Below are 24,842 nucleotides of genomic sequence, written 5' to 3' on the forward strand. Positions count from 1 at the left end.
TGCGGACTTCCGCTTGAGGACCTTCGCCGGCCCTCCCGTTCAGTTGGTTTAAAGCGATGCTCCATTCATGTGCCCTCGGAAAACGAGGCAACCGTGGATAGCGCTTCAATGGCTCATGGCGAAGGTTTGTACTTGAGACGGTTTGTTCAATGCCATACAGTGACTCTGAAAAATTCAAACTAATTTATGGTGCGTTATTGATAAAATTACAAACGAATGAGGAATAAGCGTTACGGAAAATGGATGCATTGATACTTTTACTTGAAACATTGTTTTGTCGGAGCCCGGGTAAGGTCCTTAAACGCCTCGTAATCCAGCCCAGCCGCCGAGAACTCGGAGCCATTTTGGTCGCACCTAAATCATCCCACCGAGCTCCTCGTTCACTTTGGGCGTCCTGCCATGGACCGAACCGAGCCGAGGGGGTGAATTTTCACCGGCGAACCCGTTTGAATCCCGCCCGCCCGACAATATACCCCGCCGTCTGGCGTTGGGGGGATATGACTCGTCGCTGCTAGGCTGACTTGAGAGCGAAAAAAACGGGGCGTTTTTTCTTTTTTTGCTAAGTGGTGGCGGAGCAGCGCCTCAGTCAACGTTAGCCGAGTTCACTTCGCCCCGACGGGCCCCGGGACGACTGGAATCAGCGAGCGTTTGACATTTTTTTGCCCCCTCCCCCTTTATAGCAACTCCAAAGTGTTGCTTCACCACTTGGTCGAAGATCCATGCGACTGTGGCCCTCTTCCGTCGCCGCCGGATCGAACGAGGTGTCACCGGATCGCGAGCAGCTTGCCGTCGCTTGAACCATCATGTCCACCAAAAGCCCACTGCCCACCGTCAACGAGAAGGCAACCGAGAGTGTGAGTAGCCGTTCGTGATGCGACGACTTTGTTTGCGCACATTTTAATGCGTTTATCGGACGGGAGCCTCACGTATTGTTCTCTCGCAAACATTTCGTAAACAAATCGGCTTTCCTCTTCGGCCTCCCTCAAAGTTTCCCCCACCCCAATCCCTGTTCCGCATGAACGGGTTTTGTGTGCTTTTTCTGGGGGTCGCAGTTATCCCGGTGTCGGTGTTAAGTTTTGGAGCGCTCGTTGCTTATTTGGGACGGGTTGGGATCACTTTAGGCCCCAGCCGAACAAAACTACAAGACACTACTTTGCCTGTTGGCTTGGCAGGAAACAGGCAGATTGTGTTCTGGCTTCCGGTTGGTTACGTGGTCCGTCAATCAGGGGCCTCGACCAATCGGATACGGAAGACGAACGTCTGAGTCGAGCCCACTCGTGGGTCACCAACTGCCTGACTCACTGCTCAAAACAAGCTTGACACGTCTTCGCACGCAATTCCGACCTGGCTTGTCAGAATAAAACGATATTTATTTGAAGTATAATAATCAAAAATCAATACGTATGTCTTATATTGTATTTTGTACAGCCGCCGCATTTCAATCTCAAATAACTCCAGGCCCATATAATTTATGAATTTACTATTTTTGTCTGATCAAAGCTTTGTTACAGCTTCAGCTGTCATGAAAGAGCTATATATTATTGATTTAGTTGTTTTTTTAAACTTTATGTTACTTCTGGTTTGAGTGAATGCTGGCGCGTGTGGCTGCCGCTGCTCACCCGCAGAAAAAGTATCCTGTGACTGTAAAGTGACCTTGAGAAATTTGAAAGGCGCTTATAAATGAAATGTATTCTTACTATTTTTTGAATTATACATTTTTAATGACATTTTTTGTTAATAATGTTTTTTTTATTGTTGATGTAAATATTTTTGAGCCTTAACTAAGCAGCGGTTAGCAATTTACACACAAGTGCTTTAATTCAAGCGGCTAGCCTCATCATAGCGAGACCAAAATAATTTTTAGCGTCGGTTACATTTTGAAGGCAAAAACAAAACACGACGCTATTTATTATATTGTTTTAAATTTCATTTGGCAGCAAGTGATAAATAACAGAGGTAATTACGGTATTAGTTCGAAGTGGTTATAGTTGCTGTTTCCGTAATTGCGTGGTTTGGAAAGTGCATCGAAAAACATCAACGAGGTGTGCGTTTGTGTGACTTAGCGTCTCAGTACCAGTACGCTAAGTCGTCGATTGCTACGTGTGGCTAAGGTTGTTTCTGTGTTGTCTCAGCAACGGTCTCAGGCAATAGAAGAGGTGGAAAAACTTCTGTTGATTTGGATTAACGAAAAGCAGCGAGCAGGGGACAGTGTGAGTGAGGGTATTATGGCCGAGAAAGCACGGCAACTTCACTCGGGTATCATCAAGAGGCAACTACATCAATGACCATCACAAACGAATTTATTATATAGTCCAGTTTATTTACTTAATTACAATACAATAGCACATTTAGTATCCATAAAATAAGGTATATTTTGTGTAGTTTTAAGGGACATCCGACACCATTTTTTGTTTCCTAACTTACATCAGAAAAACGTTTTATAGCATCTAAAATACCCGAAACACGCAGGCTGTTGTTTTTAGTCCAAACTACCTCAAAATGACTTCAGAAAGTTTCCGTTTCAGAAGGTCCCGCCCCCTTTTTCGTGACGTCACGCCAGGACATCTTGCCTTGCTCGAGAATCAAAACAATGGCTTCAGATTCGGACAAGATGCTTCTTTGTTACTCATCCAGTTATGAATATGATTTAAATAGTTCTGAAGAGGAAAGCATACATGTTTGCAATCGATTAAAGAAGTCCTTCCGTCTCATTTTGAGGCGTCTGGACTCCAATGTAGCATCCAGAAAATGCACAAGATGGCGCCCAAACTCCGTTGGAAATGGGCTGATTTGTCTGCTGGGAATTTGTGTCAACTAGTATCAAATAGTAGTCTTGGTGCAACACACAATGATTCACCATCGCATTATTTATGTGTTTTCCTTCTAATTTCGCCATCAACACCAAGTTTTCAGACCAAACAAAGTACCCAAAATGCATTGTGTGTCGCTTTCTCGGTCAGGGGCGTTCCAGATGTGACGTCGCGTCAGGCATCGTCATCACATCAAAAACAAGACTTCCTTAATATTCAGCGCGAGTCTTAAAACGTAAAATATAGCTAGCTATATGCTGTGGAATCTTTGTAAAATACGCTCAGTCGAAGTCATTTGAAGTGATTTTACAAATTACGACACAACTTGTCCGGACGCGTCGGTTGTCCTTTAAGGCTTATTTAGTAGAAAATTATGTTTTATGGGGACCTGGAAACGGATTATTCTTATTTTAATGCTTTCCTATGGGAAATTAATGTTTGGAATACACACTTTTCGCCTTACACACACTTTCTGGGAACCAATTAAGTTCGTAAGCTCTGGTAACTGGATTCCGACAACCCAAAATCGCAATCCCTCAATTATTCCGTCTTCTGTCCCCGCAGTCTGTGATTGGCTAGTTTGATTGACGACATGATGTGTTCATAAACAACCATTTGAAAATTCCATTAGAGGCATGCGATTGGTAGACGATTTTCCTCCACAAAGACAAAACAAAACACTCGCGCTGTCCATGGGAGAAAAAAAAGAATCCAACATGACAGTCAAATTCATACTTTTATTCTGAAAGGCCATTTTATTACCGCAATTGGCGGCCTGTCGCTGGCTTGATGTGCACAGTTCATTGGACCCCCACCACCCTTCCCTAGAAGTTGGCGCCGATCGCGGACGACGGGTCATCGTCTGGCGTTCGGACGGAAGGCACTGAGTCAACCTCGCAAGTTCATTAAAAAAAAAGATGGCGGCCAGGCTGTAATGTGACTTATAATGCCGTTTGCGTATGAATTCGGTATTTCCTCAAAGTTCCGTGTCCCGGGGTCAAGTTTCCCGCACGGACTGACCTCCATCCAGTTTTTACTTTGGCCTCTTCTGGAAAAAAAAATGGAGAGAGGCAAAAAAAACAAATCAATGTGTGCTGAGAAGTGCCGCCAGCAGCCATGGTCACACGACCACTCAGACACGCAAGGCCGCTAATCAGGTTGACATCCACAACAACGCAACGTTTATCGCCCCCCACCCCCAGTTTGTGTTTGCAACTTTGGCTCTGAATGGGTTCACTCTCGTTACTGACGTGAGACTTCCATGTGTCGTTTGTGGGGAAATCGCCTCACAGAAATCTCTCCCCGCAAATTTAGCTGATTAGCCATTTTTTGCTAATGCGCCTGAACATGTCTGCTTTGTGAAGAAGTGAACCGAAGCTCCGGCGATCGTTTCCAGTCGCCGGGATCAAAAAGTAAGCGAGGATGTTCGGAAATCGGTTAGCTTGAGCTCTGCGAAATCAGAAACCACTTAAGTACACCGCTATGTTGCCACAGATTGCCGGTGTGAGGACTTAAAAAAAAATAAATAATAATAATAATAATAATACATTTCATTTAGAAGCGCCTTTCAAAACTCTCATTGTCACTTTACAGTCACAGGATGAATTTTTCTGTGGGTGAGCACTTAACCCGGAAGTCACTCAAATAGATAGAAAGTTAGCCAGATAATAGATAGCTAGCTAATAGCTAGCCAGTCAGCTAGATAGCCAGCTAGCTAATAGATAGCAAATAGGTATCTAGCTAGCTAAACCACTATGTATTGCATTGTATTTTGGTCAGCCGACCCCATTTCAAGCTCATAACTCCAGACCCATATAATTTAGGAATTAACTCTTTTTTTCTGATGAAAGAAGAGAGTCTAAGCTTTCTACAGCAGTATAAACGTGTTTCTTAGCGCTGATGTCCTTCTACGTCAAGGATGTCAACATCATTTTTTGCCGTGAGCCACATTGTAGTTCCGGTTTCCTCTGAAGCATCGTTACAAAAAAATGAATGAATAACTAGTTTTCAAATCAAAAAAGAAAAAAAATAATGACTATTCTGGTTTACAGATGGCAAATTGACATTTTGGTTGGGACATTAGCTAGCGTCATGGAACTTGACATGCTTGATTTGCTTTGGCGGGCCGAATAAATTGATGTTGAGGGCCAGATTTGATTTGCTTTGGCGGGCCGAATAAATTGATGTTGAGGGCCAGATTTGCCCCCCCGGACCTCAACTTGGACACCTGTGCTCTACATGATTATTTTTGGAACTCATTCTCGGCGTCGTTAGCATGCACCGTCTGTTGCCGAGATAAAAGTCACGATCGTCCTGTTTTCCCAACGTCGTGGATTAACACGTTGGCTCCCTCCCCCCCGCAGCACACGTCCTCTCACGGCAATGGCCGACAGGAAGTCGGCTCGCGCTCGTCCCGCTCGGGCGTGCGCTCGCGAAGCTCCGAAGAGTCGCAGCAGCCGCACGTGGGCAACTACCGCCTGCTCAAGACCATCGGCAAGGGCAACTTCGCCAAGGTCAAGTTGGCTCGGCACATCCTCACCGGCAGGGAGGTAAGCGCCAACGCTTTTTTAAGCCTCGGGAAATAAACGTTAGCTTCAGGATGTCGCTACCGTTTTGTTTTCTTTAGTCCTTCCACGTGTGACTTTGTTTCCCTTCTCGTTGCTTTCTGCGCCGCAGGTGGCCATTAAAATCATCGACAAGACGCAGCTCAACCCCAACAGTCTTCAGAAGGTAACAGGGGGAGGGGCCTTTCTTTTTTTTTTTAGCCACGCCTCCACTTGTCAGAACGAATCAATGCCTTGTCTGGAACTTTAACAACGTAATGGGCGCTCACTCGTTTGAGTACTGAGCCGCGTCGCTAGTATCGTCCTTCCGGTATCGTCCTTCCGGTATCGGCCTTTCCGGTATCGGCCTTTCCGCCATCCGCCATCCTGGTATCCGCCTCCCGGTATCGGCCTCCCGGTATCGGCCTTTCGCTATCGGCCTTTCACTATCGGCCTTTCACTATCGGCCTTCCGGTATCGGCCTTCCGGTATCGGCCTTCCGGTATCGGCCTTCCGGTATCGGCCTCCCGGTATCGGCCTCCCGGTATCGGCCTCCCGGTATCGGCCTTTCGCTATCGGCCTTTCACTATCGGCCTTTCACTATCGGCCTTTCACTATCGGCCTTTCACTATCGGCCTTTCACTATCGGCCTTCCGGTATCGGCCTTTCGCTATTGGCCTTTCGCTATCGGCCTTTCACTATCGGCCTTTCACTATCGGCCTTCCGGTATCGGCCTTCCGGTATCGGCCTCCCGGGATCGGCCTCCCGGGATCGGCCTCCCGGGATCGGCCTCTCGGTATGGACATTCCGGTATGGACCTTCTGGAATCTGTATGCACCTTTGCCATAAACCTTCCTATTGTATTTCTACGGTCACTTTACGGGTGTCTTGGGTTTTATCATCACCCCGGATTTGTCTTCGTGTGTATAAGGTCACAGTTTGGCAAAATCACGGTGCTCCGTGGTTTGCCTTGACTTTGTTGTGGTCATTGGCTATCTGGTAACCTGGTGTTTGCCCCCTCCCCGCAACTGGTGACAGCGCCATACCGTGCGGCGGCCCCCCTGCCCTCGGCCGGCCCGCCGGTGGTTTTCCATGAGTTTTTCCAAAGCGCCATTGATTTGGCAGCGTTTGTGTGTCACCCTCTCCCTTCACTCCCCCCAAAAAAGACAGCAAGTAAACACGGCACGCACACAAAATGTAGTCCGGGCGCTTGATTTTCCTCCCGTGTTTATTTTAAGAATCAGTCTTGAAAGACTTGAAAAGGTGAAATGGCTGTCGCGCGCGGCTATAAATACGCGCGAGTTGCGCCCTCGTCGCGTCGGCTTGATGAACAGTTGACAAATCCCAGAGAGAGGCTAGCATCGCCGCAGATTGAAGCCGTGCGCTAATCCCCCCCTGGATTGGACCTTTTGTTCACATCTGTTGCCCCCCCCCCCCCCCCCCCCCTCCGAAAATGTGGCCTGACTTTATTAACTGACTTAATTAAAAATGGACATTGTGGTTTGATTTACCAACACGCATTGTCACACGACATTGCACCAAATCCAACCCCCTCCCCCCCACCAGGTGCCAGAAAGCCCCAAGACTCATAAAAATCACATCAGATGAAAACTCATCAATTTGTTGTGCGCTATAGATGCAACGTGGAGGAGGGATTAAACATTGTAATGCGCCTTATACATCGGGAAATATGGTATTCACAAGGTCTTACTATACCCGACAATAAAATTCAACTTGCACAATTTGGAGTACCTTATTTTCCGGTGTATAAGGCGCACCCACAAGCTTTTATTTTCTTCAAAAGATGACCTTGCGCCTTATACGCCGGTCAGTGCGCCTTATAAATAAGTCATATTGACCCACAACAGGTTTCGCTACTACTGTCAGCAGTCACCGCCTCATAGAAGTAATGCGTAACCTCTACTACTGTAGCGCCTTATAATGTGGTGTGCCTTATATTTGGAAAACGTTTTTCATTCATTGAGGGTATGCCTTACAGTCAGTGCGAGTTACAACCACCCGTACTTATGACCATGACTGCCAAACCCTTTTATTTTTTTAATTCTACGCCTGGCAACTCGTACGACAATTTTGTCCAGCCAGCATGTCACACACTCGCACAGCAATCTACTGCGTGACTACAATCAATACAGTAGTTATACAGTGCCGATACCATCTCGGCAACATCTCCTGTCGTACTGTACACTGAATTTTTTTTTTCTTCGGCGTCCCTCTGAGTCCGAGCGTGCGACTTCTTCTGGCCGTTAGCAGGGAGAGAAGGGTATGTATAACATTTATAAATGAACTTTACAGTAAATAGTTTTGTATACATTACAGGTACAGTTATAGAGTCATAAATACCGATAAAGTGAAACATAAAATGTTTAAAATGACACAAAAAGTTATCAAATTTATAAATGAACTGTAAACAGTTTGCTATGTTTCATCTGTGCTGTATGTCACGCATATTATCATATTTAACAATAAAGCTGACTTTGACTGTATAATAGTATTCAATAGAAAACGTTGCTTCAAAACAACTTATTGACGTCGTATACTATCCTGTTGTGTAAACGCAGCGTCGGCCATTTTGAATGGATTTCGACTTACAACCGTCCTGTCGGAACGGAATCCGGTCGTAACTCGGATGTTACCTGTATTATATGGGAAACAATTGCAAATGCACCATTTCTTGGGGGTGCGTCTTAAACACCGGAAAATACGGTAGTTAGCTTCGGTTAGTGCAGTCGCGTTCACACGTCGAATTCAATTGGGTTGAAGTTTTTTTAATCTAAAAACGATGATGATGATGATGATGATGATGATGATTACATAGAGCATCGTCGCGACCCCCCCCCCCCACCCCCCGACCGGCTTACTGATGACTTCCGTGTTTTTGTGAGCTAAACAATGGCAGGATGTCCCGTCCGGGTGCAGCGGCGTTGTCTTATCACCCGTCCGTCACTCTTGCTTCTCGGCACCCCCCCCCCCCCCCCCCCCCAAAAAAAAAAAAAAAAAAATTGAAAGCTTGGCTTCTGGCTTCCCTCCTGCACACGATGACGGCGAGCCGCTGTGAAGCGTAGCCCTCACGCCACCCCAAAAAAAGGGGTGGGGCGGGGTTTGGTGGAATTCAAATCAGCAGTTCATCCGCCGAACGCATTGAGACCAAACAAAAAAAAATTGGGACAATTCTCTATTTTGTGTGTGTGTGTGTGTGTTTTTTTGCGTGACACCCCCCCCCCCCCCCCCTGAAAAAAATATTAAATTATAAATTGTCAACTTGTTTTGATGAAACTTGACGCTTTGTATTTTCTTTTCAGCTCTTCAGAGAAGTCCGAATAATGAAGATCTTGAATCATCCCAACATTGGTAAGAGTGCCCCCCCCCCCCCCCCCCCCCCCGCCCTCCTCCGTTCACGTCCGCGCACGCTAAGCTAAGCTATCCGCCCTGTGCTTGTTGCGTCCTGGCAGTTAAATTGTTTGAGGTGATCGAGACGGAGAGGACGCTCTACCTGGTTATGGAGTACGCCAGCGGAGGTGAGCGTCTACCCCCCCCCCCCCCCTCGCACTCCCTATTGCAACTTTTGTGACAAACGTGCTTTTTCTCACAATGGCCGCCGCTGTCGTACCCGGGTTAAAAAAAAGGGTGGTTGGACAAATACATTCGCTACCAAAAGTCATTCGAGTTGATGAAAACGATGTGATTTAATTAAAAATAATAATAAAAATCAGGTGGGACACAATCACCCAAAAAAACATTCAAAAAATAACATAATTGCAGTTAACTCATTCACTGCCAGTTAAAATGTCCTTTGTTTTTTTTTTTTTTTTTTCTTTGATTTCATACCACAATTTTCTGTGTTAATTTTGGTATTTCTCGACTGCGCAGATGTACAAGTTGAGGCCTGGGGGCCAAATCTGGCCCGTTACAAGTGCCAGGATAATAATAATGATAATAATGATAATGATGATCATAATAATGATAATAATAATAATAATCATAATAATAATACTTGGATTGGATTTGCCTTTATTAGTCTCGCAGTGGAGAAATTTACATTTCACAGCAGCAAAGTGATGAAAGGAATGAAAGTAGGAAAACAAAATACATGAGCTGCTGGAAACGCAGCCACTCTTGCGGCGCCGTCTTGAAGTCAAAAGAACCAAAAAAACCTAAATAACAAATAACATGACAGCACAAAGACAATGTGACAACATAAAGACACAGACATTCATTCTTAAGCACTTTCTGTGCCCTCTTTGTTACATGAAGCAGTTCTAGATGAAAGAGGAGACGATCAAAGCGTCTTTCCACCAGTGGATCAGGGACATCATGGTGGAACGTGCACGTCGACTACAAGCTAAATGTTGAAAGCAAACACGGCGCTGTAGCATCCATTGACGAAAAGAGATTGTCTTACATCTCCTGTCCCACATAAATCCGCTTCAATTCCAAGCCGTGGAACTGTTGCTCTGCGCTGACGCTCCTTACTTCTTAATAATAATAATAATACTCGAATATGACCCCAACCGACACTTAAAGGAATATTGTAAAAGCAAGTGGGCCCGGTCACCGTTTCCCCAAATTGACTTTGAAGTCTCGTCTACTTTTTTTGTTTGCGAGCGTCGATCTTTGGAATTCTTCTGTGATGGCATGCGCCCCCGCGCTTGCTCCATCGATTGGCGGGGGAAGGTCACGTCGGGCCTAGCCAATGCGATTATCTCCCCGGGCGAGGGCCAGCTCTGATGGCATTAGTCGGCCGTCAGGTCGATAGGAGCAAGCGTTGGCTCCTTCGCTGGCATTCAAATGAGTCCATTAGCCCACTGGGACCGGTTGCCTGGTCCGCCTGACTCCCCCACCCCACCCCGCCCGCCATTTTGCTTTTTCTGCGCCCTTGGAACGCGATTTCTCCCCTAATTTATGCAACTCGATTAAAGGTGGGGTGGCAAATTAGCAAAAGTGCACACCCTTCGGCGTTTCGCGGCGTGGCTTTAGAATGAGGCCCTCGCTGGCGATTATTTGAACTATAGATCCAATTTATTTATTGGAATTGTGGATGTTATGTTACGCTTTCCTCTCAGGGGGTTTTTGTGGGTTTCTTTGGTTCGGATTTTAGCAAGCATCATGGCACTTAGCATGCTTGATTTGCTTTCATGGGCCGAATAAAATTATATGGCGGGCCGGATTTGGCCCCCGGGCCTTGATTTTGACACCTGTGACGTATGGAATGAGCCAGCTAGCTGATTAGAAAGAGACCTAGCTAGCTAGCTTGATAGATTAGCATGGAGCTTGAGATACGTGATTTGCTTTTATGGACTGAATAAAATGAGATGGTGGGCCAAATTTGGCCCCCGGGCCTTGATTTGACAACGGTGACAAAGCGGTTTGGTTTGCAAGAAAGACACTTCTCTTCAAAATAAAAGCAGTGTCTTATTTCTGATAATCGGTCAACTCTGCTCGAGGAGGACCTGAGCAAATCGACCTTTGGCGGGGTCAACACGGGTCCAAGTTGAGCTGTTTTAGTTGGCTTTTTTTTTTTTTTTTTTTGGGATGTCTCCATCTTGTCTTCACCCGCATTTGTTTGTGCTGCTGCTTATAGGGGAGGTCTTTGACTACCTGGTAGCGCATGGAAGGATGAAGGAAAAAGAGGCCAGAGCTAAATTTAGACAGGTACGCCCGCCCGTCCGCCTGCCTCCAACTGCATATGTCATCTTCTCATGTGATTTTTGTTTTTATGTATCGCACAAAAAAAGAATACATTTTCATCATAAAAAAATGAGAGCAAGATTGTGACAGGGCTCATTTCGTCCCCGTTTTAGATCGTGTCGGCTGTGCAGTACTGCCACCAGAAGCACATCGTCCACAGAGACCTCAAGGTGAGAAAAGCAGGCCGAACCCCCACCCCAAAAAAAAAAAAAAAGTTGAGGAATCCATCAATAAATGTCCCAATGAAACAACATCCCTCGGGATCATGCGGCGCGCCCGAAGGCGAGAATGTCATGACCCCTCCCACCACCTCCCCCGTTCCAGGCGGAGAACCTGCTGCTGGACGCCGACATGAACATCAAAATTGCCGACTTTGGCTTCAGCAACGAGTTCACGCTGGGCAACAAGCTGGACACCTTCTGCGGCTCGCCGCCGTACGCCGCGCCCGAACTCTTCCAGGGCAAAAAGTACGACGGGCCCGAGGTGGACGTCTGGAGCTTGGGCGTCATCCTCTACACGCTGGTCAGCGGCTCGCTGCCTTTTGACGGGCAGAACCTGAAGGTCAGGCGCCCCCGCGGCGGGGGAGGGGGGGAGTCAGGGGAGGGGACGGACGGCGCTGACTTTTGCCCCGCCCTCTTGCTTAGGAGCTGCGCGAGCGCGTCTTGCGGGGAAAGTACCGCATCCCCTTCTACATGTCCACCGACTGTGAGAACCTCCTCAAGCGCTTCCTGGTGCTCAACCCGACCAAACGCGGAACTCTCGAGGTGAGCGAGGGAGGGGGGCGGGCGGGGGGGGAGCGCACGCCTGCGACCCAAATGGCGGACCGATGATCATTAATTGTACTGCCGGTTGATTAAAAACGTCCCCCGAGACATTGATGTCCAAAAATCAACAACGCCCACCTGCTATCTAGCTGGCTCGCTGTTGGAAATCTATCTGGCTATCTCTTAGCTATCTAGCTGGCTATATATTGGCTTGGTAGCTATCTATTAGCTGGCTATCTGGCTATCTATTAGCTAGCTATCTATTGGCTAGTGAACTGGCTATCTGGCTGGCTACCTAGCAAGCTCTCTATTTGCTATCTCTTAGCTATCTAGCTGGCCATCTAGCTATCTGGCTGGCTATCTGGCTATCTAGCTAGCTAGCTGTTGGCTATCTAGCTGGCTCGCTGTTATCTATCTGGCTGGCTATCTATTAGCAGGTTGGCTATCTTTTAGCTGGCTATCTATTAGCTAGTTATCAAGCTATCTATTTGCCAGTTAGCTGGCCAGCTAGCTATCTTTCTATCTGAGTCATTTCGGGTTGAGTGAACGTTGGCTCGTGTGGCTGCCGCTGCTCACCCACAGAAAAACTGATCCTGTGACTGTAAAGTGACCTTGAGAGTTTTGAAAGGCGCTTAGAAATGAAATTTATTATTATTATTATTATTATTATTATTATTATTATTATTATTATTTATTTATTGATGGGACGCCTTTGCAATTGTTTAGCAAATCACCCCGAAATAATTTTGCACTTTTGTTGCACTTTGATGCAGCAAATCATGAAGGATCGATGGATCAATGCCGGGTTCGAAGACGACGAGCTGAAGCCGTACGTCGAGCCCGAGCTGGACATCACTGATCACAAGAGAATAGGTATGGTGCCACACCCCCCATACCCCCAAAAAAAACAGCCAAAAGGGCTCATTTTGTGTCCTTTTTATTTGTTATGTATTTTTCTCCACTTAACCTTTTTGGCCGGTAAAAGTCTATTTTACGCCCGATTTTTTTTTTTTTTTTCCCCTGCTCCCACCACCCAAAAAACAGCCAAAATGGTTAAAGGACAACCGACGTCACTTTTTTGTTTTTTAACTGACACCAGAAAAACGTTTTATAGCATCTAAAATAGCCAAAACACGCAGTATGATATTTTTATTCAAATGCAAAACACCAATAAAATTGACTTCAAGTGTCCAAAATCTGCAAAAAATTGAGCTGCGAATTGGGCGTTTTCAGAAAGTCCCGCCCCCAGTTGGTGACGTCACGCCAAGATGTCTTGCATTGCTGGAGAATCCGAACAATGGCTTCAGATTCGGAGAATATGCTTTCTTGTTACACATCCAGTGATGAATATGATTCAAATAGTTCTGAAGAGGAAAGCATACGTTTTTGCAATCGATTAATGAGTTTATTTTTGCCATTTTGAGGCACCATTGGGGGAAAATCTCTCACCCAAAAAAAGAGGCACAAAATGGCGACCTCCTGTGGCCACCTCCGTTTCTACAGGCTGATAAATTCCTTATATGGAGCTTGGACGCCCTCTTCTGGCCTCCTTATGATTACTTATGATAACCTTTTTGCTCATTAAAAGTAAATTATTTATCCGATTTTTGTGCACCCCCCAAAAAAACAACCAAAAGAGCTCATTTTCTGTTGTTTTTCTTTGGCCTTCTTCTGCTAACCTTGTTGGCCTGTCAAAGTAAATTTTGCGCCTGATTCTTGTGCCCCCCTCCCCAAAAAAAGCAACCAAAAGGAGGGCTCATTTTGTGTTTTTTTTTTTAATTTTATTTTTTTGTTTACTTCTGATAACCTTTTCTGTTGGTAAAAGTAAATTTTGCGTTTGATCTTGTGCTCCTCCCTAAGAACAGCCAAAAGGTTTATTTTTTGTCTTTATGTGTACTTATGCTAACCTTTTTGGCTAGTAAAAGTAGATTTAGCGTCTGATTTTGTCCCCCCTGACCACCCCCCAAAAAACAGCAAAAAAGAATAATTTTTTGCCTTTTTTTGTCGACTTACGCTCACTTTTTGGGTCAGTAAAAGTCAATTTTGCGGCTGATTTTGTGCCCTCGCTCCCCCCAAAAAGAGCCAAAAGGGTTCGTTTAGTGTCTATTATGTTGTTGGCCACTTGTGCTAACCAGTGGTGGGCCGTCAGAGCCAGCAAGGCCTTCTCTGCTGGCCTAACATAATCAGACATCATTATCATAATTATAATAAAAGTCAATTTCATTAAAAAAGTATTTTTTTCTAAATATATATATATATAATTATTCTACATACTGTTTTCTTGATGTTATATTATATTCATTTGGTTGTGCTCCTTTCAGTGTTGTAATTTTTGGTCAGAGTTTTTAATCCAATCAGAATTCAGCTAGCTTGTGTCGCCAGGCTCTATGAAATCTGACCGACGCCTTCAGAATCAACAGTGAGGGCGTCTGTGCGCTGTACATGAACGGGCACATGTAGTTGATATATAGTTGCGATAGCCAATCAGATCACGAGTTGGCACAGTAAGGCAAGCTAGAGGGCCTCGCGTTGAACATGACGTACGCGTCCTGTGATTGGATACTCACTTTACCTCTGCCCTCAGCGGAGGCAACGCTATGCAAATCAACCAAGCTACAACAGATCAGATCAAACTTTTTACTCTACTTTCTACTCACTATCTACTCGCTTTTTTAACCCACAATGGCTGAAGGAGAGGACAAGTCGCTGAAAGTAAATCTTGCGTCTGATTTTGTGCCCCCCTCCCCCTGCCCCATTTTTTTTTTATTTGTGCGGGTGCACCAGACGTGATGGTTGGGATGGGCTTCAACCTGGACGAGATCCAAGAGTCTCTGGCCAAGATGAAGTACGACGAGATCACCGCCGCCTACCTGCTGCTGGGCAGGAAGGCCTCCGAGGTAGCCCCCCCGCCCCCGGAAGTCTCCGGTCGGCCACTCTTGACCTCCGACCCCCCACTTTTTTCCCCCCCAGTCGGAGCCCGGCGACTCGGCGTCCAACAGCAACCTATCGTTGGCCAAGCCCCGCCCCAACAGTGAGCTCAATGGCCAGTCGCCCTCGCACCTCAAAGTCCAGAGGAGCGTGTCATCCAATCACAAGCAGCGACGCCACAGCGAGCAAGGTCGGCCACACCCCTACCAAATTTGGAGTCAAAAATAACTGCTGTTACTGTGGTTTAGCTATCTATTAGCTATCTAGCATTGTATTAGCTAGCTAGCTTTCTATCTTTTTGATTTATTCCTGGTTGAGTGAACGCTGGCGCGTGTGGCTGCCGCTGTTCACCCACAGAAAAACTTATCCTGTGACTGTAAAGTGACCTGGAGAGTTTTGAAAGGTGCTTGCAAATGAAATGGATTGCGATTATAATTATTCACATCTAGCTTTTGGTTGGGACTTTAGCAAGCTTTATGGCATTTAACAAGCTAGATTTTCTTTCGCGGGCCGAATAAAATGATGTGGCGGGCCAGATTTGGCCCCCGGGCCTCAACTTTGACACCTGTGTTCTCGATAGCTTGAATTGATCATATTTTTTTCCCCCCTCCATTTGCAATGCCAAATACTTGACAGCCACATGCGCTCCTTTGCCCTCTCCAGTGGGCCAAAACGCCGGCGCGGCCCACCCCAAGCGCAGCCAGACGGCCGCCGTGGACAACAGCAAGGACGAGGGCGGCGTGCAATTGCGCAAATCGGGAGCCCCCGGGAGCCGCGGGACGGCGCCGCCCGCCAGCCCGCTGCTGGGCAACGCCAACAACCCCAACAAGGCCGACATCCCCGACCGCAGGAAAGCCGGCGCTGCTGCGCACGCCGTGAGTAGACGGCAATCAACAGAAAAATCGAGCAGAATGAAACATTTCACGCCGTTCACCGGCAGAATGTTACGGCGTCGGCTGGGATGACCCGCCGCAACACGTACGTGTGCAGCGACCGCAACAACGCCGACCGGCTCTCCGTCATTCCCAACGGCAAGGAGAATAGGTGAGTGCGGCGTTTTGGGGTGGACAGAGGGCGTTTTCCGCCTTTTTCACCGTCTTTTCTATTCTGTCCTCTCATGATCTTGTTTGATTTCTCGTGGGGGGTCTCGGGTGGTGTGCTATGGGCGGGTGGGGGGTCAGCACGAGCTCGGTGGCCCGCGCCGCCGCGACCTCGCCCTCCCCGGCGATCGGCCGCTTGTACGCTTGCCAGACGGGCTGGGCCGCGCTGCCGCATTCCTACTACGCGCTGGATTACTGCTCGGCCAAGTAAGACGACGACCCCTTTTGCCCCCGCCGCCCCCCTCCTGGTGTCTGCGCCCACCGTTCGCCCCTCCCCCTTCGCCAACCCGCACGTCGAGCCGCTCCGAGAGACCTGTCGTTTTCCCTGCCGCCTGCTCGCATCGTCACGGCGTCCAATCAGCCGCCCGCAGGATGTTCAGTGAATCAAAGGTCAAACAATGATGATTATTGGCTAGCTGGCTGGCTATTTATTAGCTAGCTGGCTGGCTATCTAATAGCTACTTGGCTAGCTGACTATCTATTGGCTACCCGGCTAGCTATATGGCTGGCTATCTATTAGCTAGCGATGTGGCTAGCTATCTTTTAGCTGGCTATGTGGCTGGCTGTTAGCTGGCTAGCCGGCTGGTTATCTATTAGCTAGCTAGTTGGCTAGATTTCTATCTATTTGAGTTACTTCCTGGTTGAGTGAACGCTGGCGCGTGTGGCTGCCGCTGCTCACCCCCAGAAAAACATATCCTGTAACTGTAAAGTGACCTTGAGAGTTTTGAAAGGCGCTTAGAAATCAAATGGATTATTATTATTTATTATTATTATTATTATTATTGACTTTTCCTGATCTTTCCTAACTTTTGTCCATTTTCAGGGGGGCTACTTGGTCTTTTTTTTTTTTTGTCCTTGAAACTGCCATCTGACCTTTGTCCCGCGTATGTGACCCCTCCCCCAGCGCGTCGGTGTCTCCGGCCGGCCAGCGCCACCCGGTGGCGTCCACCCACAGCGTGGCCAACGCGTCGACGCCGGAGCGGCTGCGCTTCCCCCGCGGCACGGCCAGCCGCAGCACTTTCCACGGGGGGCAGCTGCGCGACCGGCGCACCGCCACCTACAACGGCCCCCCCGCCTCGCCCACCCTCTCGCACGACGCCTCGCCGCTCTCGCAGGCGCGCAGCCGCGCCACCAGCAACCTCTTCTCCAAGCTCACCTCCAAGCTCACGCGCAGGTAAGGCTAGCCCCCCTCCGCCGCGCCTGCTTTGGCGTTATGCCCCCCCACCCCCCTCCAAGCTAATTTCCCACTGGGTAACAGAGTGAGCGGTTCTCGGGCCGCTGCCTGCCTGCTCGCCGGAAAGAACCTAAAGCAAAGGAAAACTGTTAGCATTTAGTGCTTAGCTTAGCTTAATTAGCGCACAGGACACAATTTTTTCAATATATATACATCTACATTTTTTTACAAGATGTATTTCACAAAAATGTGTCATTTTTAAGTTACAAACAAAATACCTCAGTTTACGAACGCTTTAATTTCCGAACTTTTCGCCTAACAACATTAAATTCACGAGAATATAATCTTGGCATACAAACTAGTTTTCGGCGGACGAACCAAACCACACAGCGCCACGGTGGCTGGCGGACTAGTTTTCCACAACCCCCTCTCTGAGTGCAGATGTGGTAAGTTATCGCGTGAAGTACTTCTGCTATTATGGGACCGGAAAAGACTCCACCACAGGCTAGTGTTAGGCCGAAGAGCACACAAAAGACAATGACGGTCGAGCAGAAGAAGGAGATCATCAAAAACACCAACGAGGTGTGCGTTTGTGTGACTTAGCGTCCCAGTAGCAGTACGCTAAGTCGACCATTGCTACGTGTGGCTAAGGGCGTTTCTGTGTTGTCTAAGCAACGGTTTCAGGCAATAGAAGAGTTTGAAAAACGTCTGTTGATTTGGATGTATGAAAAGCGGCTAGCAGGGGACAGTGTGAGTGAGGGTATTATCGCCGAGAAAGCACGGCAACTTCACAGCCTACTTAAGGTCTATTTTGTGTAGTTTTAAAGGACAACCGACGCCTCCCGACAAGTTATGTCCATAATTTGTAAAATCACTTCAATGACTTCTACTGATCATATTTTACAAAGATTCCACCGCATATAGCTATATTTTACCTTTTAATAAAAATAATAATAATAATAATAATAATACATTACATTTTAAGTGCCTTTCAAAGTTTTAAGACTCTCGCTGAATATTCAAGAAGTCTTGTTTTCGAGTTGGTGACGATTCCTGCCTGACGTGACGTCACGTCTGTAACGCCCCTGACTGAGAAAGCGACACGCAATGCATTTTGGGTACTTTGTTGATGGCGAAATTAGAAGGAAAACACAGAAATAACACGATGGTGAATCATTGTGTATTGCACCAAGACTACTATTTGATACTAGTTGACACAAATTCCCAGCTGACAAATCAGCCCGTTTCCAACGGAGCTTGTGCGCCATCTTGTGCATTTTCTGAGACGCTACATTGGTGTCATTGACGGCTAGAATTGATACGGGAGGACTCCTTTAATCTATTGCAAACATTTATGCTTTCCTCTTCGGAACTATTTGAATCATATTCATAACTGGATGAGTAACAAGAAAGCATCTTCTCCCAATCTGAAGCCATTGTTTTGATTCTAGAGCAAGGCAAGACGTCTTGGGTGGTGTCACAAACAAGGGGGCGGGACCTTCTGAAACAGAAACTTTCTGAGGTAGTTTTGGGACACTAAGTCATTTTTATTGGTGTTTTGCATTTGACTAAAAATATCAGCCTGCGTGTTTTGGCTATTTTAGATGCTATAAAACGTTTTTCTGATGTCAGTTAGGAAACAGAAAAATGGTGTCAGTTGTCATTTAAGGTTTATTTCATAGAAAATTCTATTTTATGGGGACCTGGGAACAGATTATTCTCATTTTAATGGTTTCTTATGGGAAATAAATGTTTGGAAGGCAAACGTTTCGCCTTACACACTTTCTGGGTTCGTAAGCTGAGGTATCACTGTATTAATCAAAACACCGCATATAATACAAAAAAAAAACATGGACGTATAATGCCCGCCCACAATCGAGCCCAACGCAGAGGGTGAAATAAATCTGGGGGGGGGGGACAATCGTTTGACGTTTGTGTCTCTCTCTGTTGTCCGTCCCCCCATACCTCCTTTTGTGTGTGGTTGTGTTTTTAGAAACATGTCGTTCAGGTTTACCAAAAGGTAGGAACACTTTTGCCTGCCGCTGTCGCCCCCCCGCTGGCACGCCACTAACACGCCGCCCGCTCGCTCGTTTCGCCAAATTCTTCGAAATGTGTCGTGCTTTCTCCTTCCGATGGGGGACCACGTAGTCAAACGAAAACCACACATTTAAAAAACAAAAATGGACGCTCGCGCCCGAATAGGATTCCGTCAACGCGTTTGCGGCGTTCTTTTTAACGCTAGTACCATCAAACAAAAAGACACGACAAAAAAAGTATGGAAGTTTGACCTCTGGAAACCGGAAAAGGTGGTGAGCAGGGTGCGGCGGGTCCGGTGGAATTTTCCCTGCCCTTGTCTTGGTTCTTGCAAGTCCTCGATAGTGGGTAGGGTGGCGCCAATGATTTCTTTTTTAACGCCGTTGAAGTCGGATTTTGACCCCCAACCAAATCGTGATGGAAGTTCAAACGCAGGATTTATTTGATGACTGCCGTGCCGAGCGGTCGCTAGTTGAACTTTGTTGTTGTGAGGCTCGTGTGGAATTTTCTAGAGATGTCACTTGAACGCGAGTGAGCCTTCACGATCCACATCCTCTTTTTGTTTTCTTCTTCTCCCCCCTTCGTCCTCGGCTTGTCCCGCGTCCCCCTTCAGAGTCTCCACAGAGTTTGAGAGAAACGGGAGACCGGAGGGTTCAAGGTGAGCCCGACCCGCCCAAAACCTTCCCGTCGCCCCGCACCCCCCCAAAAAATGGCGTATCGGGTTGCCGTCACACATTTGCACGATGTGTGTGTGATTGCGTGAAAGGGGCCTAGCACATTTCATCTCCGCGACGGGTTTCACACAGCCATGCAAATTCTGCGTTTGAATAGCTTTCGGTGAGCTTCTGACACCCACGTCACTCACCGACCCGAGGTCCACCTTTTAAAGGGCCGCGCGCACACTTGCTCGCTCAAAGTCACAAGTTAGGTGGCGAAAAATGGCGACCTGCACCTGATGTGATCATTTTGATATTTCATAAGGCTGAATCCATTTTTTATCCAATTCATCGGTAGGATTGTCAAAAAAAAGTCCCACAACAAATAACGCCGCGCCCCATTTTATCTTTCGGTAAAAGGCCCCTTTCACACAGCCCGTCAAAGCGGTACAAAAACAAAACGGGTCGCATGACCGCCGTGTGAAAAAAAAAAAACCGGGACGGCAGTGTGAAATGTAACGCCCGGTTGTCGCCGCCCGACAGCCGAATAAACGCCCGGTTGTCGCCGGTTCCGGCCGCCGTCCCTGATATGGCAACTTTGCATGAATGCCGCGTGAAAGGGCCTCTTTTTGGTGTGTTTGTTTTTGGCTGCATGACGTTGATGCCATTGTGCTTTTTATGCCCCCTACCCTCAGCATGTGTCGCGTTCTGATGACAACTGCTGCCGCATGCGTTGACTTCTTTGTTTACGTTCTTGACATTATACAAAAGAAATTGACAAATTGCTGCTTTAACGGAGAAAATCTGATTTTTGTAGCCACAGTTTTTCATTGTGTCCACGCACACAAAAAAAAATGTTGGCCGCTTTTGTGAGGATCCTTTTTTGTCCGCACAAAATATTTTTGGCATATAGGTTTGCGTTTGGAATTGGTAATTTATATTTTGTCATGGCAAATTTTTGGAGGGATCGGATCATGTGGAATTTATTTAGCGCAAATGCTTCATGTACTTCTTGACATGGTGAAAAAAAAAATAGAAAACGTCGTCTGCTGCTTTAACGGTGAGAATCAAATTTTTGTAGCTGTAGTTTTTCCATTGTGTCCCCACAAAAATCCCGGCCCCATCTGAACATTTTGTGAAGATCCATTTTTGTCCCCACAAAATGTTGTTCTGCTCAGTTTTTGCCACTATAAATTTGGCACTTGAAATTTGTATTTTGTCATGGCAAATTTTTTTGGGGGATCGGATCACGTGAAATTTATTTAGTGCAAAATCTTCATTTAATTCTTGACATCATGCAAAAAAATCCAAAAAGTCATCTTCTGTTTTAATTTGGAAAATCAGATTTTGTAGGTACAATTTTTCATTGTGTCCCCACGAAAAAAAATCTTGTCTGCGACTGAACATTTTGTGAGCATCCTTTTTTGTCCGCACAAAATATTGTTCAGCTCAATTTTTGGCATCCAAGTTTGCATTTGGAATTCGTAATTTATATTTTGTCATGGCAAATTTTTGGGTGCATCAGATCATGTGAAATTTATTTAGCCCAAATTCTTCATTTAATTCTTGACATGGTGCAAAAAAAAGGAAAAAGTCATCTGCTGCTTTAACGGAGAAAATCACATTTTTGTAGCCACAGTTTTTCATTGTGTCCCCGCAAAAAAAAAGCTGAATATTTTGTGAGCATCTATTCTTGTCCCCACTAAATGTTCTTCGGCTCAATTTTTGGCACTATTAGTTTGACACCCGTAATTTGTATCTTTGCATGGCAAATTTTTGCGCGGATAGCATCATGTGAAATTTATTTAGCACAAATTCTTCATTTCGTTCTTGACGGGATGCAAAAAAAAAAATCACAAGCCATCTTCTGCTTTAACCGAGAAAAACCAGTTTTTGTTGCCACAGTTTTTCATTGTGACCACACAAAAAAATGTCCGCAACTGAACATTTTGTGTGCATCCATTTTTGTCCCCACAAAATGTTTTTTTGCTGCAATTTTTGGCACTATAAGTTTGCCACTTGTAATTTGTATCTTGTCATGGCAACATTTTGGGGGGGATCGGATAAAGTGAAATTTATTTTGCGCAAATTCTTCATTTCGTTCTTGACAGGGTGCAAAAAAATGGAATAAGACGCCTGCTGCTTTAACAGGGAAAATCTGATTTTGTAGCCATAGTTTTTCATTGAGTCCCCACAAAAAAAAAAATCATGACCCGAAATGAACATTTTGTGAGGATCCATTTTTGTCCCCACAAAATGTTTTTTTGCTGCAATTTTTGGCACTATAAGTTTGCCACTTGTAATTTGTATCTTGTCATGGCAACATTTTGGGGGGATCGGATAAAGTGAAATTTATTTTGCGCAAATTCTTCATTTCGTTCTTGACAGGATGCAAAAAATGGAATAAGACGCCTTGCTGCTATAACAGGGAAAATCTGATTTTGTAGCCATAGTTTTTCATTGAGTCCCCACAAAAAAAAAAAAATCATGGCCCCAATTGAACATTTTGTGAGCATCCATTTTTGTCCCCAAAAAATGTGTTTCGCTGCAATTTTTGGCACGATTAATTTGCCGCCCGTAATTTTTATAAATTTTTGGGGGGATCGGATCACTTGAAGTTTATTTAGTGCAAATGCTTCATTTCGTTCTTGACATGAAGCAAAAAAGAAATCGAAAGCCGGAGAAAATCTGATTTTGCAGCTACTTTTTTTCATAGAGTCCTCACAAAAAAAAAAATCTTGTCCGCGACTCAACATTTTGTGAGCATCCATTTTTGTCCGCACAAAATATTGTTCGGCTTAATTTTTGTATCTTGTCATGGCAAATTTGGGGCGATCAGATCATATGAAATTTATTTCATTTCGTTATTTCATTTCGTTCTTGACATCATGTAAAAAAATCCAAAAAGTCGTCTGCTGCTTTAACTCTGAAAATCAGATTTTGTAGGTACAGTTTTTCGTTGTGTGCCCACAAAAAAAATATTTTCTGTGACTGAACATTTTGTGAGCATCCATTTTTGTCCCCACACAATTTTCTTCAGCTCAATTTTTGGCACTATAAATTTTACACCCTTAATTTATATTTTGTCATGGCAAATTTTTTGGGGGGATCGGATCATGTGGAATTTATTTAGTGCAAATTCTTCATTTATTTCTTGACATGGTGCAAAAAAAATCAAAAAAGTAGGCTGCTGCTTTAACAGAAAAAATCACATTTTTGTAGCTACAGTTTTTCATTGTGTCCCCACAAAAAAAAAAAATCTTTGATGCGACTCAACATTTTTTGAGGACCCATTTTTGTCCCCACAAAATGTGTTTCGCTGCAATTTTTGCCACTATTAGTTTGCCGCTCGTAGTTTGTATCTTGTCATGGCAAATTTTTGGGAGGATTGGATCATGTGAAATTTATTTAGTGCAAATGCTTTATATCATTCATTGTGTCCCCACAAAAAAAAAAAAATCATGGCCCCAAAACTGAACATTATGTGAGGATTCATTCTTGTCCTCACAAAATGTTCTTCGGCTCAATTTTTGGCACTATAAACTTGGCGGCCATCATCATTTTTTTTTGTTTTTGATCGGATCGCGTGAAATTTATTTTGCGGCCACCAAATCCTGTTTTGCGATTCAACATTTTGTGGCCGCGATGCACCAAAATCATTTTGAGACTTTTCCAAATGCAACGTTTTTTTTAACCCCGCCTCCTTTCCCCATTCTGTCATGATTGACGCTTGCGTGTTTGTTGGCGTGTGTCGGCAGCCGCCACGTCGCGTCGGCGGAGGCCAAGGGCGAATCCAAGGGCGACGGCAAGCCTCGCTCGCTGCGCTTCACCTGGAGCATGAGGACCACCAGCTCCATGGAACCGGGCGACATCATGCGGGAGATCCGCAAAGTGCTGGACGCCAACAACTGCGACTACGAGCAGCAGGAGAGCTTCCTGCTGCTGTGCGTCCACGGCGACGGCCGCGCCGACAACCTGGTCCAGTGGGAGATGGAGGTCTGCAAGCTGCCCCGCCTCTCCCTCAACGGCGTGCGCTTCAAGAGGATCACAGGATCCTCCATGGCCTTCAAGAACATTGCCTCCACGGTGGCCAACCAGCTCAAGCTATGAAGGCCGTCGACCGGTCTACCCCCCAAAAACCCCCTTTTGTAAGAAACCAACACGTCAGGAGTCCCTCTACCATTTTGTTTTTCGGAGGGAGGGGGTGGGCTTTGACGTCACTCGACAAATTGTCGGCCACAAGGGGGCAGCGTGGCTTGAGAGTGCAATGGGGGGGGGGGGTCCCGCTGTGAACTGTGGATGCAGAACAAGAAGAATTTCTAGTCTTATTTATTTTTTCTTTTCTCTCTCCCGTAACGCCTTCACTCCTTCCCAAAAAAGATTAAAATCACCACGTAGCTTTTTTTTCTGGTTGTTGTTTTGCGTGTAAATAATGATAATAATAATAATAATACATTTCATTTCTAAGTGCCTTTCAAAACTCTAAAGGTCACTTTTCAGTCACACGATGAATTTTTCAGTGGGTGAGCAGCGGCAGCCACGCACGCCAGCGTTCACTCAACCCGGAAGTAACTCAAATCAATAGACAGCTAGCTAGCTAGCTAATAGATATTTCATTTCTAAGCGCCTTTCAAAACTCTATAAAGGTCACTTTTGGGTCACAGGATCAGTTGTCTGTGGATGAGCAGTAACTCAAATAGCTAGCTAGCTAATAGATAGCAAATATTAACAACAATAATACATTTCATTTTTAAGCGCCTTTCAAAACTCTCAAGGTCGATTTAGAATCACCGGATAGGATTTTCTGTGACCTTCACCTGCGTTACCGATTTGGGGACCAAAGAATCCAGGCACATTGGAAAGGAAAATGTTGACCTATGACCCCGCCTTACATAATCCCCCTCCAAACATTTTGGTGTAGTGTGGGGAAAATTGGATTTTTGAGATTACCGACAAAATTGATGGTGTGATTCAGAGGCGTGTCCAAAAATTGCAAACCTCTCCTTTAGCGCATTTATAATAATAATCATGCATTTGACTTAGCTAGCTAACAGATAGCTATCGCGATAGGTAGCTAGGTATATACTATATCTAATAGATAGCTGATAGATAGCTGTCAAGATTGCT

At 45.8% G+C, this 24,842-nt stretch overlaps 1 protein-coding gene across 5 annotated transcripts; it reads left to right on the top strand.

The window, feature by feature from the left end:
• Nucleotides 1–324: 324 nt before the first annotated feature.
• On the top strand, nt 325–24,118 carry LOC148894066 (MAP/microtubule affinity-regulating kinase 3-like). 5 transcript variants are annotated; one of them, XM_089005104.1, is made up of 19 exons: nt 325–854; nt 5,174–5,359; nt 5,487–5,540; nt 8,674–8,722; nt 8,824–8,889; nt 10,953–11,023; nt 11,173–11,229; nt 11,384–11,620; nt 11,704–11,823; nt 12,597–12,696; nt 14,608–14,720; nt 14,794–14,941; nt 15,415–15,626; nt 15,692–15,795; nt 15,939–16,058; nt 16,756–17,025; nt 19,019–19,045; nt 19,673–19,717; nt 23,474–24,118. In XM_089005104.1, exons 1-19 carry the CDS (start codon nt 804–806, stop codon nt 23,823–23,825), a joined length of 2,382 nt encoding a protein of 793 aa, XP_088861230.1. In that variant the 5' UTR covers nt 325–803; the 3' UTR covers nt 23,826–24,118. The 5 variants fall into 5 exon arrangements, with proteins under 5 accessions (XP_088861230.1, XP_088861226.1, XP_088861228.1 ...); XM_089005100.1 differs by lacking the exon at nt 15,939–16,058; XM_089005102.1 differs by lacking the exons at nt 15,939–16,058; nt 19,673–19,717.
• Nucleotides 24,119–24,842: the final 724 nt, after the last annotated feature.

The sequence above is a fragment of the Hippocampus bargibanti genome, linkage group LG09 (genome assembly GCF_051943395.1).
Source record: "Hippocampus bargibanti isolate YZ-2025 linkage group LG09, ASM5194339v1, whole genome shotgun sequence".
In the NCBI taxonomy this organism is placed as follows: domain Eukaryota; kingdom Metazoa; phylum Chordata; class Actinopteri; order Syngnathiformes; family Syngnathidae; genus Hippocampus; species Hippocampus bargibanti.

What these genes read in the sequence shown, in the direction of transcription:
- LOC148894066 (XM_089005104.1), top strand. Translation starts at nt 804, where the DNA reads ATGTCCACCAAAAGCCCACTGCCCACCGTCAACGAGAAGGCAACCGAG. An exon ending in ACCCCAACAGTCTTCAGAAG is followed by an intron (nt 5,541 to 8,673) that starts GTAACAGGGGGA and finishes TTTTCTTTTCAG; the next exon opens with CTCTTCAGAGAAGTCCGAAT. An exon ending in TTGACGGGCAGAACCTGAAG is followed by an intron (nt 11,621 to 11,703) that starts GTCAGGCGCCCC and finishes CCTCTTGCTTAG; the next exon opens with GAGCTGCGCGAGCGCGTCTT.